Below are 16,364 nucleotides of genomic sequence, written 5' to 3' on the forward strand. Positions count from 1 at the left end.
GAATTTCCGGATTAAATGGCATGAATAAGATCAGAGGAAGCCAGCGTACATATTCCCACTGTTAAACCTCTGTGTGGTTTAACATGGTGTAACTAACAGGATTTTGGAAATGTGGGCCTACCCTCCCCAACGAGGACAATGGTGTGACAATACCATTGTCTTAAGGCTGGCCCACACTGAAAGATTTTTTAAAGACCACAAACATGACTATAAAAAAAATCATAGATTTAACAACTTTGTTCCTATAGTGTGTGAACTTCTGCGATGTGACTAAGACAGCACAACACACACTAACCGACACACACTAACAGTTTAACAGTCCTGACTGTGAACACGGGAAATCTCTTGCTTTCAAACGTGACAAACATAGTAAACTAACATAGCGAACGACTGCCAAAAAGAAATGGCGATAATGGTGTTCGGACTGCTTTTTACAGAAAATTTGCGGTAAAAATGAAAAAAGTTTGGATGAAGTCATGTTATGCTACCGTCAGCTTGCTTTCTGAATTGTTAACCTTTCCGGTCCATGTGACGATCTACAGAGCACGTGCACATTTGTCCTCGTGGTTCCCCACACAACAACAGGATTTCTGATCGTAAATATTCAACATGTCGTATGGCTCCGACGTTCTTCCGTGCAGATACAATCACTCTTAACACACCTCACACCACAGGAAAATCTGATAAGATAATCTGTAGAACCATTAAGATAATTGGGACTTTGACTAGGATTGTCGGAAGGGTAGAGTCGGGCCCAAAATCTGCCTGATTATCTTGCAGTGTGTGGGTGCCTTTAGGGATTGTGGATGTAAAAAATTAAGCCTATTAAGATTTTTAATGACAATTAAGCATGTTTAGTAGCCTCAATTAAGTAGCCTAATGCCATAAAAAAAATCTCACATTTTTAAAATAAATTTAGCATAATGGTAATATTTATTTTTGTGTACATAATTTAAAATACATTTTTAAAAGTGCTTTTCTGAGGGTGTAAGATTATTTATTTCTTATAAGATAAGAAAATTACTGGATGTGCTTTTAATGCGTCTATGTATTACAGTAATAGGAAAGTAACCTTTTTCACATTACGGAAATGGTAATGTGATTTATTTTTTATTTTTTAATAATTTAGTTGGAAATGTGCTTAGTTGTCATGAAAATAATTTGACCCAAAAAAACAATCAAATCAATCTTAAAATCTGATTAATGTTAATGTCTTAAAATATTAGTCGTTCTCTTTATGCAAAATGCTATTTCTTTTTAATTTCTTTTTTAGTTTTAGAGTGAAATATGACCCAGACATTTTTTTTGCCATGAGACTGACCCGTAAAAACCCACTATACTAAGTAACGCCACCATCAAAGAATCATTTTGCTGTATTTTCTCCTTTCTAAGGGATGGTGAGGACAAGGGTCCAGATCTGTTTTAGCTTAATTAGTGGTGGCCAGTGATAGAAACTGAAGTGTGCGTCCTTTCAAACACATCAAGGTCCATCTAATAACAGAAGCCCTGCAAAAACACAGCAGTCTCCCGCTTCCACTTGAGTACCTTTTCATATTCAAATTTAAAATGGCATATTTAGACAATAAAAGACGGGCAGACAGATTTCTAATGCCCCTGTTGCATAATTTGTTGTTTGTTGGTTGATTTGATTGGGGCTTCAAAAGATTCAGTTTATTGTTAGATTCTGCATCTATAAATCTCTCACACCTTGCTTGATGAGGTAAGAATAATTATTAGTGGCGCCTGTTAAGACAAGCATCACTATTTTATGGCTCGTTCTTAGGATTAGTGATTTGAACAAAACTCAAACTCAGAATATTAAACTTTGTCCCGTATTGTTTGTGCTACCAACATGATTATGCCTGTCCTTCCATATGTGCAAAGCAGCACTGATTATAATTACTATTATTTATCTCCATTTCTTTTAGCCTGCCGATTTTTATTTCATTTGAGTGTTGCATTAAAACAGGCTAAGAACAAGTTGAATTGAACTTACACCACATATGTGCAATTAGCTGAATGATGTTGTTATCAGGATTTAGCACTTACAGTATGTCTCTATTTGCGCTACAGGCTTTTATAGAAATGGCTTCTGAAGAAGCAGCCATCACCATGGTCAACTACTACACCACAGCTGCACCCCATGTCCGCAACCAGCCCGTCTACATCCAGTATTCCAACCACCGTGAGCTCAAGACTGATAATCTGCCCAATCAGGGGGTGAGAATTACATACAGTCTAACCTGCACTTTAAACCACCCCTTTCACTACCATAGTAGGGTCAATGCCAAATAAAGGTATCTAAGGTAATTTATTCTTTTAAAGCAATCATTTAAAAATAATTGTTTAAATGCATGTGTCAAGGTTTTAATGTCTAGTCACAATTTGCCATTTTTCAGCTAAATTTATTGGGCAAGATCCAGTCATTTACAGTTTACTTGAGGGTGAAAGAGTTCCCTACGCAGCTTTCGCTTGGTCACATTTATATACGCTGTGACCAACAAAGCTGCTTGCTTTGAAAGTGACTTCTGTGTAAGATGTTCTTCATACATCTTTACACTATTGACTATAGAAAATGGTCAATAGTCTTTTTTTTTTTTGGCTGCAAAATTTCTACTTTTAGACCAATTTCAACAAAGTGTTTGATTTAGTACTCTCAAAATGTCAAGTGAAGTAATACAGAGGTCACGGTTCGGTGCAGACAGTCAGACGATGAATACGGTCAGTCATGAGCGATCCACACTCCAATCCAGAAGGGGGCGCTCATGGTAATGCAACGCTGTTTGCTAACCACCACAACAGGAAAAAGAGCAGAAGAAGAAGAGTCAAAACAAGAGTTTAGTTGGCACACAAGAGCTTGCTAGTAGCCTATACGCTGAGTTTCGATACATTTTTCTTAAAAAAAAAAAAAGGAATATTGAACTTTGTGCATCCGCCATTGTCACCGCGTGTTAATGAACTCTCTCGCACAAAGAAGATGACAGCATGGGCTACGTACAACATGCTAATCAAATTACATCATCCAGAAGTGCCAATCACCAGAGCTAGGCAAAAAAGACTATATGAGTTAAAAATAAATAGTTTTTTCCTTCAGTATTCTCTTTTTTTTCTTTCTTTCTTTTTTTCCCTTTTATAACACAAGAGATGCTTTTCAGTTTTGTAGCTGATTGTGACCAAATACCTTTTGTTTTTTATCAGCCCTACAAAAAAAAAAGACCAATGCAAGAGTGTGTCCTGTTTACTGCTTAGTGCTTAAAACACTAAAGGAGGCTGGACTGTACCAGCTAGGGAACTAAATGCCGTTAGTTGGCACAAACTGTATTTTGCACTACTGTATGTTCAAGTTAAACCTAGCATTGGAGATTTGTTGCTTTTTCCTGTTGTACTGAACTCTTATCAAACCATGACCCCAAAAACTAGGTATGTACCTCACCATGACTTCTGTGTACCGTTACACCCCTAGTAAAAAATTACTAAATATTCCTTACACCATGAATACATGCAATCTTACTCCCTTTTTTCAAAAAACAAAAAAAATTTCAGATAAAAGTTTTTTTCTAGCTATCAGCTATCATGGATCAATTTCCTGTTTATACAATATGACAACCTGAACCAACCTTGCTATGTTTTAAAATGGCAAAACCATAAACTTTTTTAAGAAAACTTACCGATTACTTACTTGATTCAAAGTCATGTCTACAGGTGGAAAGTGTGTGAAAGGTAGATGAAGCTCTAACCTAAAACCTATATGTAACCCTAACTTTTTTTTTTTTTTACAAACTCAGAATGGTATCTCTGCATATATAGTGCCTCCTTTATACTTTTGCTTTACCCAGAGCTAATAGTTTTACAGTAAGCCTAAGTAAATCGGCTCATTACAGAGTCATTGCTGATAGTGCATTTTAGTGCCATTGCAATCAGGCATGCCCTCCAGTGCAGTGGTGAGATTGAAGTGTGTTTGTGTGTATTACTCTGTATGAGTGGAAAGTTTTGGAAGAGTTTGGTCCGAAGGTTAACTCTATGTCTCACTTGTAGAGGGCTCAGGCTGCTCTGCAAGCTGTCAATGCAATGCATTCTGGGAATATGGGTCTTTCTGGGACTGCGACAGCCAGTGATGGCGGGATGATGCCTGGACAAAGTCCTGTGCTTCGCATCATCGTAGAGAATCTCTACTACCCAGTGTCTCTAGAAGTGCTACACCAGGTGAGACTACATTACACCAAAATTGTAAAAAAAAAATTAAATGAAGGCCATTTAATATGACTTTTATAATTGTTCTTCATTTGCTTCAGGTATTGGTACTTATTTTTGATTCATAAATAATGACTTAATATATCAAGTGATATCATGATATTCAGAGAAATAACAAGTCCTTTTTTTACTTTCTGCAATATATCAAGCAATTCCCTGGATATTCACTTAGTTCGTTTGCTTGCTCTATTTTCAGTGTTTACTCTGTACACTTCCTACTTTGTTGTCACCTAGCAACCACATAAATGTACCCTTCCACAAGGTCAAAGTGTCACAACACACTTGTGTTCAGAAATTTATTGAAGCCCTCTCATGGGAACTCATGAGTTGAAATCTAGATCAGAAGAGTGCTGGGAAAGCTAAAAAAACATCTTAAACCAGCCCGAGGTGGTTTACTAGTCTCAGCTGGTCTACAAGGCTGGATTCCACTGGTCAGACTGGATTAGTTTAATGGTTTTAGAGGGGTTCTGTGCACTGATGACTGATCAGCTAAACCCACTAAACACCACCTTGGCTAGGTTGGGAGTCTAGCTGAAAGACCAGCCAAACTTGCTTAACCAGCTCAGATAAGCAAACCTTCTAGGGCTTAAACTACTCTGTTTATCATGGCTGTCCTTCATTGTTCTTATCCTCTCCTTCATTTAGATCTTCTCAAAATTTGGAACAGTCCTGAAGATCATTACCTTCACCAAGAACAACCAGTTCCAGGCCTTGCTACAATATGCAGATCCAATGAACGCACATCATGCCAAAATGGTCAGTACCGAAATAGAACCCACAGCCACAAAATGCTCCCCTTTATTATCTTGTTGGTGGGATGAATTGGGTTGGGTGGGATGAAACATGGCAACCAGCTTTAGTATACACTAGTTTAGTTCCTCTGTCTGTCCTCGGAGACGGACGGTTTAGCTGTGGTCATCCTTCACCAGCGCTCCGTCCCCTATAATCAACACTTCATCAATCACACCTGTCTTACATCACCTCAGTTTTGGCGCTCTCTGGTATTTTTTTGGTGCGGCGCCGAAAATTTATCAAAGCAACAGGAAGACAGCAGGAAAACCAGCTCCCAGTAGACCGCACAAATCAAGCCGCCCCTGTAATTAATATGTCACCGTTGAGGTTATCTAATGAATGCCAATGCAGCTCACCAGGGGGAAAAAGAGCTCGCAAGTAATTACTCCTCTGGTCTGAGGGTGTTATCTATTGTGCGGCTGCCATGTTGCATTGCCTCCTTGCACAAAGAGAGTATTTGTTAGTGTTACAGGAGGGGTGGGGACAGGGGTCTCTTTTGAAATCTGCGATGAAGCCCCCCTTCCTCCCGGTTAAAATTGCGGCAAAAAAAGGAACAATTGTGTGCAAATGCACCTTATTTTCCCAGCGTGTTGGCAGAACTAACTAAAACTAGATCTTTACTTTTATATATAAAGATTAAAAAAAAATTAATTGATCAAAATCGACAGTAAAGACAAAATGCTTTCTATTTATCAAAGAATCCTGAAAGAAATGTATCACAGTTTCCACAAAAAATATTAAGCAGCAGAACTGTTTTCAACATTGATAATAATAATAATAAATGTTTCTTGAGCATCAAATCATATTAGAACGATTTCTGAAGGATCATGTGACACTAAAGACTGGAGTAATGATGCTGAAAATGCAGCTTTGATCACTGGAATAAATTACATTTTAACATATATTACAAAAGAAAACAGTTCTTTTAAATTGTAATAATATTTCACAATCTTACAGTATTTTTTAGCATATAAATGCAGCCTTGCTGAGCATAAGAGACTTCTTTCAAAAACATAAAAAAAATCTTAGCAACCCCAAACTTTTGAGCACTAGTATACGGTATATAACAGCACCATAATGCTAGGGAGTTGTGGGTGGATGCCAGGGCATTGCATTGCAGTTTCCAAGGTGTTCTGTGTGGGGTGGTTAAGATATTTTAGTATGTGTGATATTTTAATATGGCTTGAAACCCTCATTTAATAAAAGAGTAAGACTATGGGATTTCCAGGTTTTACCGTCCGCCATTCGGAATTAGTATGTCTTCATTCTTCAGGCCACTGTCAGCATTAGATGTGATTTGCATTTGTCATCAGGGTTTAGTTAAATGAAGTTCCCCTGTGGGAGAAGTTAGTTCACATTCCCTCCACCCTGCCAAACCTGTTTCAGGCCTACACCGACAATTCAATAATTAAAATGTCGGACTGGATTAAGAGGCAAACTCATGTTGTGTGGAGTTCTTCTTTTCCGAAACTAAGCATCTAAGCAGTAATCATAGGTTCATATACATCTCAAATGGTCATAGTGAGAAAACTGACCCATTTCTATCACTATAATGGCTAATACTCTGGGTTAATAGCAGTACAGGGGGAGATTACCTTAAATGAAACTCATCATTTGTTTTGGGAACATGTTTTAAGTTTTGTGGTTTGCAGGTTTGAATAATTTTTACTGCACGTTGCTTTTGATTTTTAGACTTCCCTTGTTCTTCAGTGGAGATACAAACCTTGTGACCATGGTTTCTACCATATCTGTTTTAGTAGTTTGGCTGTCGCTTACTTAAAGATATTGATTAACACATAGAAAAACTGAGATGAGATGTTTGGGCTCCATTAAACCCTGATGTAATGAAGCAGAGCAGGTGTAATCAATGAGAATGTGCCGGAATAGTTCAATGTCCTGTGATCGGAAAGACAAACAAGCTTCTGTTACCTGTGTGACTGCATTAATCTAACAGGAAAAGGATAAAACATTTTTAATTAGATAGATAGATAGATAGATAGATAGATAATATATAAATAAAAATTATATAAACATAAACTGACTCAAATTGTCCCCAATGTCTCGTGTTTGCAAAGGGTGACCCCTAAGTTTGATCATATATCAGTACTATAATGAGAAAGAGATCTATTTTTGCATTAATATTTTCTAAAATGGAAAAAGTGCCTTAATTTTGCCTTAAGTGCCCTAATATACTCTTCCTTTTATTTAAGCAAAATATAATTTCTTTGTGTCTTTGTTGTAATGTTGTTTCCCCTGCAGTCTCTGGATGGGCAGAACATCTACAACGGCTGCTGCACTCTGCGTGTTGAGTTCTCCAAGCTGACCAGTCTGAATGTGAAATATAACAACGACAAGAGCAGGGACTTCACCCGTCTAGACCTTCCCTCAGGGGACGGCCAGCCTACCATGGACCCCTCCATGCAGACTGCTTTTGGTAAGACATGTACACTTACAGTCATTTAAGACATTTCTCCTTATACAGTATAGACCTTATTCAGAGCAGCGCCATGACTGGTGTGAGAGCGAGGATGTGAGGGATAGACTTAACATATCTTTAATGGCATCCGCTGTATAAAGCTCCTAGATTACTTATAATCTTATTGAGGTTTGTTTGTCTACTGAAATTTCTTGGAAAGATATTTTTGCAGTGTTTCATCAGCAGAACAATATCCCACATTATACCAAAATCCACTTGAACAAGGCCGCGTGATCATAGACGAAACATGCTTTGAAGACATTTGAAGATGTTTTAAATGTAATATTTTAAATGATTTCAAATATTTCCGATAAAAAATTATATTTGTCAAAAGTTGATGTATAATGAATAGTATATCGACTACGGGATTATGATTAAATGTAAATTTTGATGTATGGCATGGAGACAATTTGCACTATTTAATTGTAAAATATCCACTTTGATTTCAGATTTTTCACCACATCAATTCTGCTGGAATATTCTGGGTAAAAAAACACCTTAAAGTCGGCAATTGTGACATTTATCAGAGTGAAACGGCTTCTGGAACAAGAATAAATGTAGGACAGGGCTTGATTTTGTCCATGGGGAATTGATTGGATGGTTGTGGTTTGCTATTGGTCGATCTCATGTGAGTGACAGGTTGTCCCGCCCTCGCGCCAGTAAACACATCATCAGAGAAGAGATGATCGAGAAGTAAGAAATAAGAGAAGTTATTTTGATTAAAGATTTTGAGGGCACATGAATTACGTGCACGGATAACAATTACTGCAATTTTCCTTATAAAATTAGGAATTTAAATTTTTTATTTCATGATGACTTCATTCTTTATCTACCTAACGCTTTGTTGATATTTTAACCCGGAATTTTCCATTAATTTTCGTCCGTGTGTATACTGACATTTTGTTTTTTAATCAAACCTGTCCATTTATCTAATAAACTTCTATTAGAAACGATTGAAATCCCAGTGTAAAACAGATATTCTCCTCCCTTCCTCATTCCCTGTGTGTTTTATTATAATGCTATCTGTTCGTAGCGCGCTCACTATCAAAGGGCACGCCTTATCGCACATGCACACAAAGTTATGTGGGCCGGACAGCGTTTGCAGAGCAGATTTATTGTGTGTGTGTGTGTGTGAGATTGTCAGAGGGGGCGGAAGATAACTGTGACTGTCCATCCACGCATCTTGTTGTCTCAGGCTCAGTAAATCACTTGCGCTGTTTAGAGCAAGAGGCAGTGTGGATTCTGATAAGGCGAGTGTGTGTTTGTGTGTGTGTGTGTGTGTGTAAATCAGAGCTGATGAATTGTTTCTGGGCGCAGGCAGGAATCTCAGGGGCGCTCTGTGACGTCTTCACACACCCGCCACAGCAATAAAAGGTGTTCAAATGGCAGCTTTTATTAGACCACTGCCCTTTTGTCGGTCTTCTACCGCAACACCCCTCGTGAAAAATGTTTTATTGTTGTCAATATGATTGTTTTGAAATGTATGTAAACTGCTTGTTCTGAGCTCTATAGGTTTATATCTCAAATAGGCTGGATAAATCCATTTTAAACAATGGTGTCACACTTAAGCCCGTCCCACTTGGGAATTCAAGATATTAGATGAGCAAATTGTGCTTTACTTGAGCGTGCGTGTCACAGCAAGCCATATTCAGCTTGAAATCAGTTGGTGATAAAACAGTGATGATATAGGGAGAACAAAACAAATGTATATGCCCCTCTTTTATTGATTGTGCTTCTCATAATTTATTTCAGGCTCATACAGGGTTAGTGATTTTATGTTATTTTATGAAGCAAATGTAATAAGTGAGTCAATGATAAATTAGAGTGTCTGCAGGAAAAAGTCTAGTTTAAAACACATGTGCCGAGATCTTATTAATGCGCTATTTGTGTTCATGCTTGTTTTGTATGGTTTGAGAAACTTTTGTGCCATTTTCAAGAGAAGTTTACATTTAATGACTCATTAAATGACTTTAATGACTAAAATGTAATGTGGTGTAACCATCAAATTCAAATAAAAATAATTATAAGAAATTATTTTCCTGACGAATACTTGTAAGTTGTTATAAGTATTCATTTAATATATATATATATATATGTTTTCAAGGTAAAAAGTATTTTTTTGGATATTTTTATATTAATTCAGAAAGTGTGTTTTTGGGGAGTTATACATTAACCTTGCCATGTCAATAAATGGCTAATTATTTTAACATTTTAATAGACTTATTGACACAGTCATAGGATCTTCTTTATGAAATCCTTTCCTGTAAACATACAACATAAACAAACATTTTCTTATATGAATCTGTTGGTCACACCATATAATTTGGTATTCCTCAAAAATTAATAATATTAAAAACGAACAAAACAGGTTTTTAATTTTAATTAAAAAAAAATTCATGACATAATAATAAAAGATTGTGCCAAACTACTTAATAATGTTTATTTTTAATGAATTTCATCTTTGTAAAGAGTCTTTTATCTTCATTATGACATCAAAACAGATGTATAACCATGACATGTACAGTATTATTTTATTTTATGCCCCCAAAGAAATTCAAATCTTTGCCTCAAGAATAGATGTCTCAAGTCATTTTATGAATCATGAATACATATTATCCCTTCATTGTGTCGGGCAGACACACATACACTGCTATCAGTATCCTGTTATGCGGTTGTGGTCTCATCTTTTAAATCCTTTGTTCATTGTTGGTGACCCTTTGTGTGTGTGTGTGTGTGTGTGTGTGTGTGTGCGTGCGTGCGTGCAGGGGCTCCTGGGATCATTTCCTCTCCATACCCCGGGGCGGCTGGTTTCGCCCCCGCTATCGGTTTCCCTCAGGCAGGTAAGCTTTCAGTCACAGTCACACACACACACACACACACACACACACACATCTCAGTAATGGAGGCAATGTCGTGCGGCTCACGCCAGCGCTCAGACTGAATAATTGGAGGTATTACGATGTCATCACTCGAGCCTCTTGCAAGACACATCTTTAGATTGTCACCAGCAAAGTGAGCAAACTGAAGAGGCAATGAACACAAACACAGTGTCGAGTATCGACGTCACTTTTGAAAACAGATCGAGCAATGTGTGCAGTTAAAAAGCTTTGCATTTTGAATTGGCTGTTGATTATATGATCTATATGATCAATAAATCGAATGTAAGTGTACCTGGGATCATATTGCTCTTCAGTTACTTATTTCATCATTGGGAAAATAAAATAATATTTAATAGCTAAAAGTTAGAGCATATTCTTTATTTAGGGGATCTCAAATATAAAGAGAAATATGTTAAATATTTATATTTAACATTTTAATATATGATAAATAATAACAATATAATATACTCTACTACTCTACTCTAATATAATAATATACACTACTGTTAAATAATCTCTTCTGTTCACCAAGGCTGCATTGATTTGATCAAAAATACAGTAAATATAGTAATACTGTGAAATATTGATACATTTTTAAATAACTGTTTTCTATGTGATTATGTATTAAAACGTAATTTATTCCTGTGATCAAAGCTGTATTTTCAGCATCATTACTCCAGTCTTCAGTGTCACATGATCCTTCACAAATCATTCTGATATAATGATATAGAAATATAATATGGAATAGATATTGATGGTCAATTTAATGATCAGTTGGAAACAAACAATCTTACTGACCTAATATTTTTTAAACACTGGGGAATTATTTAACATATTTACTTTCTTAAAGGAATAGTACACACACGGGATAAATCATTTCCACCACCTCTGACACAACAGTTATTTCCTGCTGACATAATCAAGTACCATTTAATAATATTATAACAAATATATCAATATTATAGAATTAAATCACAGTGTACAAATGTCCCGTCCTATATTATTTAGCACTTTTGTCTTCTGTGCTGGCTTCATTTAAACATCTTACTACCCTGACCATCCAACTCAATATTAATTTGAACTAAAATTACCCAGCATGCCTGAACATGTTAATTTAATAAGCTATTACAAGAAGACCTTGTGTTGTTTATCTGAAGAAAAGAAAAAAAAAAACAGCGAAAGGTTGTAAAAAATGATTGTTCTAGAACGTTCCCTTCCACTCTCTTACGTCTCTTCCCGTCTCCCGTCTTCCCTCTTCCCACCGGTCCGGTCAGGTCTGTCTATGCAGGCGATGCCTGGTGCTCTGGGACCTCTCACCATCCCTTCATCAGCAATGACAGGACGGATGACCATCCACGGCATGACCCCCACCACCATCCACTCCGTGCTCCTCGTCTCCAACCTCAACCCTGACGTGAGTGTCACCCCCCCACCCCCCACCCTCGACACCACCTTCCCATGAGGGCCAAGCCACTCAGCCCTTCTCTGTGAACCCTTCTGCCACAAATATACAGTGGATTTGCCATTAAATTGATGATGTCTTTAGGGAATAGTTCAAAATAAACTCCAGGATGCCCACATGCAACATTTAGCACATAGTAGTTAAAGACACTTAATATAAAGTTAAGTGCCCTTCAAAAAGCATTTGCCCTTTTTTTTAGATTCTAGTGGATTTTCCACAGTCGTCATCATCGAGTATTTTCCAGGGTGGTCTATTATTGTGACATCCTTGATTTCCAGTAAACGGCATGAAAAAATAATCTGGACAATTTATATCGATTCATTCTGCTCTGCGAGACCTTTGCATCTCTGCTTAACAGTATTTTCACTTGCCGAAATTATGGGGGTTTTAGTTTTTCCACAAAAGAAGGGCTTTTATATGTTGACTTCAGTATGATAATGAGGATGATTTAGCTGTGAGACACTATGAATTTAAAGCGCCTCATTACTTATTAGAGTTTTATGGACTAGATATAGATAGATGGATATAGAGCAGTTTTAAGGATTTTCTTTTTCTTTTTCTTCATACTTTTCTTTTTGGTGTGTCTGATCTACTAATTAACCTACATTGTTTTTTGATAGTATATTTGCTAATCTAGTTATTGGCATCCAAAAAGTATGTATAATAATTCTAATGGCAATATATGGGTCAATGACGTGGCGTGTCAATTCTGGTGTCCCAAGCATATTCATAATATAAAAATGTATACATTTTTAAATGCACTTCATTAAGTGACTCAACTTCCCCCTCTTTAATTACTCATGTGAGAATTCATTATAAATAATTAATCTTTAAGGAACTATTGAGCTCAAAAGTCTCAAAATGTCATTCCGGGTAACTGTCCCGGCTTAAAATCTGAATACAAAAATACAACAAATTTTTTAAAAATATAAATAAAAGTATTTAAAATCTACTTGGGCATAATTGTATTGATGTTTTCAATGATTCCTACAAATATAGTGATAATACTAAGCTTATTTACATTTTTATGACAGAACGACTTTTGTCCCCAAATTGTGATTTCTCTAATGTCAGTCCTGGATAACAGACATCAATGACCATTTTGGACCATAATGCATTGTGGTATGTCATGTGACATAATATTGTATCAAAAAGAAGACCCTGAAGGAGCACTAGAACATGTGCAAAGGTCAGGAAGCGTCTCTTAAAATGTCGATATTTTGATATTTCGGTCACTGGTGCACTTTGTAGCAATATCATGTGTCCTTTTGGATAACACTAATAAAACATTTATAATGATTTTATATTAAAAAACGATCTATTTGATCTAAAAGGTTACCTTAAGTGATGATAGCTAAGTTGTAGTTTTCCATAGGTGGTTAAGTTAGTGCCTGATTATAAAGAAAAAATATTGGTTTTTGTCATTCCTGGATAACAACATGTCATTCTTGTATAACAAAAAACCTCTGTTAGCCAGGACATGTCATCCGTTATCCAGAATGACATATGCACAACAATCTAGTTTTTAATTAACATTTGTAAACTTTTAGGCAAAGTTATTTGTTATATTATTAACATTAACATTATTTACATAATTGTATGTTTTTTTGCCATATTTTAGCTGTCATTCATCTTGATTTCATATGATTCAATGAGTCACATGGGTCATTCTCAATGAATTTAACTTTTTTAAATCATTAAAAACTTGTCAGTGTCTCTTACTTTGTTTCAAGTTTGAGTGTTGGAAAGGAAAAAATGATACTGAGGATGGTTTTTATGGTAATCCTGAAAAATATTGCAGAATGTCCTTCCGTCTAACAGTATGTCATTCCGGCTAACAATGACACAGGCAATTCATTTAACCCATATTTGTGTGTTAGATTACACAATTCAGTTTTTTGTGGAGTTAATGATAAAACAAGTCTTATTTACTTTACTGGAAAACATTTTTAAACATTTTCCAGCTTTTTTTTAAATTTGGTTCTGAATTTTGAGTTATCAGCAGCCAAAACTGAGCCCATGTCTATATGAAATCCCAAATTTATTATATTAATTGTGATTAAAATGTAGTTTTACGAGCACTAGTTGTTTGTTGAGCTCCAATTATGGATATCAGTACATTTGTATATGCCAACAATGGTAGAAATGTAATTAATTTAAAAATTCATTACGTTACCCAGGAATGACATTTTCATGGGGAAAAAGATATGATTCACCAAAAAAAGTGGTTAATTACATTCTTGAAATGTGTACATGTCATTGCATTACATACACAACACTCTAATAAGTATAGAAAGTCCTACAATTTTAATTTTTTTGGCAGTTTAATTTTTTTTCACATCTTAATCCTTATCCGTCATTCACCCATATACTGTGTGTCTCTCCTTGCCATCTACAAATAAGTTTCCCAGTTATAATATTGTTTATTATGAAATGCTCTATCCATGCTGATTAATAATGTTAAATGTAGATGAAAAAACATCTTGTGACAAATCTGGTTTAAACGGTCAGATTATGACTGATAAAAATAACTTTATTTGCCGCATTCTTGTTTCTTCAGCGAAAGTATCAATCTATTTTGCTGCTCACCGTGTTTCTGCTACTGTTGTTCAAATAACCGCGTCATCTGCAGCTCTTCAAGAGTTAGTCCACCCAAAAATGAAACTGATCCCATGATTTACTCACCCTCAAGCCATCATAGAGGTATATGACTTTCTTCTTTCACAATCTGAGTTATATTTAAAAAAAAAAGTATTCTGGCTCTTCCAGGCTTTATAATGGGAGTGAATGGTACCTTCGATTTTGAAGCCCAAAAAGCACATCCATCCATCATAAAAGTAATTAATGCGACTCCATGGGGGTTAATAAAGGCCTTCTGTAGCGAGGTCACTCTTTCACTGGAACTAAACTCACGCACGACCTCTACCGGAAGCCAGTGATTATAGTTTAAGTTATAAATATGGATATTTTTCGAACATAAAACGCATCACTTCGCTTCAGAAGGCCTTTATTAACCCCCTGGAGTCGTATGGATTACTTTTATGATGATGGATGCGCTTTTTGGGCTTCAAAATCTCTGCCACTATTCACTTCCATTATAAAGCTTGGAAGGGCCCAGGATATTATTTAATATAACTCTGATTGTGTTTGGCTGAAAGAAGAAAGTCATATACACCTAGGATGGGATCACTTTCATTTTTGGGTGAACTATCCCTTTAATGCAGTGCTTTAGCGTCTTTAGCTGGAGCGAGAACAACACGCACAGAGCAGAAAGGGCTTGAATGAAGTGTGTTTGGCTCTAGATAAAAACATTAGAGAATTAAGCGGCGAAAGATCATTACCGTAAACGACCCTGAGTGCTTGTGGTCTGAACAGCTGTTGATGCACTTTAAACTGTAGAAACGGTAAAATGGGGCTGTTGTCATTATGTCTGTTGTCCGGTTGGAACCGAGCAGGAGTCGGGAATAAGGACCGCGGTCCACCATTTAAAGATGCCTGATACATATATTAGTCTATCACTAGTCTGAGCCATTACCATAGATTATAGTATTACAAGAAGACTATCCAGACACTAATGCATAAGCACTGGCCTTGTATATCACGGCAGCTTTTAAAAATTATTTTTTGTTTTGTCATATGAGCTAATCCAAAGCTATTTCCATGCTTCTTTATTCAGTCCAGGCAATTGATGTCACAAGACACTTCCTTCATTTAATTGTGCAGCATTAGTGGTCACTGATCAACATGTATGTCGAAGTGCATCACTGTCAACATGTTTCATAGCAAATCACCACATCTGTTAATGTTCCTTGATGCATTTCACACGTACTCGTTTAACCTTATTCCAGTCATGTGTTTGATAATGTTTCATCTCTTGCAGAGTATATCGCCACACGAACTCTTCATTTTATTCGGTAAGGACAAATGCATTACTCCTCCTGTAGATTAGATGTGCAGACGGCAGTTTTTATGAAGGCAGTAGAGGATAGAGGGTGAGCGATGAGACCATTTCCTTACAAATACACAGTCTGGAGATTATTTGCAGATTGTGTGTTGTGTGTCCCATCATATGAATGGTAGAAATTCTCAGTATTGCGCACACACTCAGTGTGTGTCACTGCTATTGTCCCCCACAATTTAATAACTGTCAACATCAGAGACAGACCTTAGTGTGACTGATATCCTTTAAAATCACTCTATGTTTGCCCACTCTATGAGCATGTGATCGGTTACTGTCGCTCTCTGCCTTCAATAATGAAACACTGAGATCTGCAGATAACGTATTATTTGCTGTAAATTGTGCTCACTGTGTGTTTGAGCACCGAAAAAAGATGTAAATTTCTCTTTTATCCCGGTAGGAGTCTACGGAGACGTTCACAGAGTCAAGATTCTGTTCAACAAGAAAGAGAATGCCTTAATACAGATGGCAGATGCCACGCAAGCCCAGCTCGGTACGTCAGGCATTACACACACAAACCCTTTTCATCTCGATTGATTGTCTTCA

At 36.5% G+C, this 16,364-nt stretch overlaps 1 protein-coding gene and 1 long non-coding RNA gene across 4 annotated transcripts in view; both read left to right on the top strand.

Moving 5' to 3' along the window:
* LOC309489907 overlaps nt 1-16,364 on the top strand; it is a 112,120-nt gene that overhangs the window by 67,376 nt on the left and 28,380 nt on the right. The window lies entirely within an intron of this gene.
* The window catches only part of ptbp3 (polypyrimidine tract binding protein 3), a 70,886-nt gene that overhangs the window by 44,860 nt on the left and 9,662 nt on the right, over nt 1-16,364 (top strand). For 2 of the 3 annotated variants that reach the window (XM_082158813.1, XM_082158812.1), the window contains 9 exons: nt 2,074-2,220; nt 4,036-4,203; nt 4,897-5,007; nt 7,303-7,477; nt 7,969-8,004; nt 10,285-10,359; nt 11,673-11,812; nt 15,741-15,774; nt 16,219-16,311. In XM_082158813.1, coding sequence (XP_082014939.1) covers nt 2,074-2,220; nt 4,036-4,203; nt 4,897-5,007; nt 7,303-7,477; nt 7,969-8,004; nt 10,285-10,359; nt 11,673-11,812; nt 15,741-15,774; nt 16,219-16,311 — 979 coding nt within the window. The remainder of the gene's footprint in view (nt 1-2,073; nt 2,221-4,035; nt 4,204-4,896; nt 5,008-7,302; nt 7,478-7,968; nt 8,005-10,284; nt 10,360-11,672; nt 11,813-15,740; nt 15,775-16,218; nt 16,312-16,364) is intronic. The other variant, XM_082158814.1, reaches the window with a different exon arrangement.

This window comes from Leuciscus leuciscus (assembly GCF_965113295.1).
Source record: "Leuciscus leuciscus genome assembly, chromosome: 24".
Lineage (NCBI taxonomy): Eukaryota > Metazoa > Chordata > Actinopteri > Cypriniformes > Leuciscidae > Leuciscus > Leuciscus leuciscus.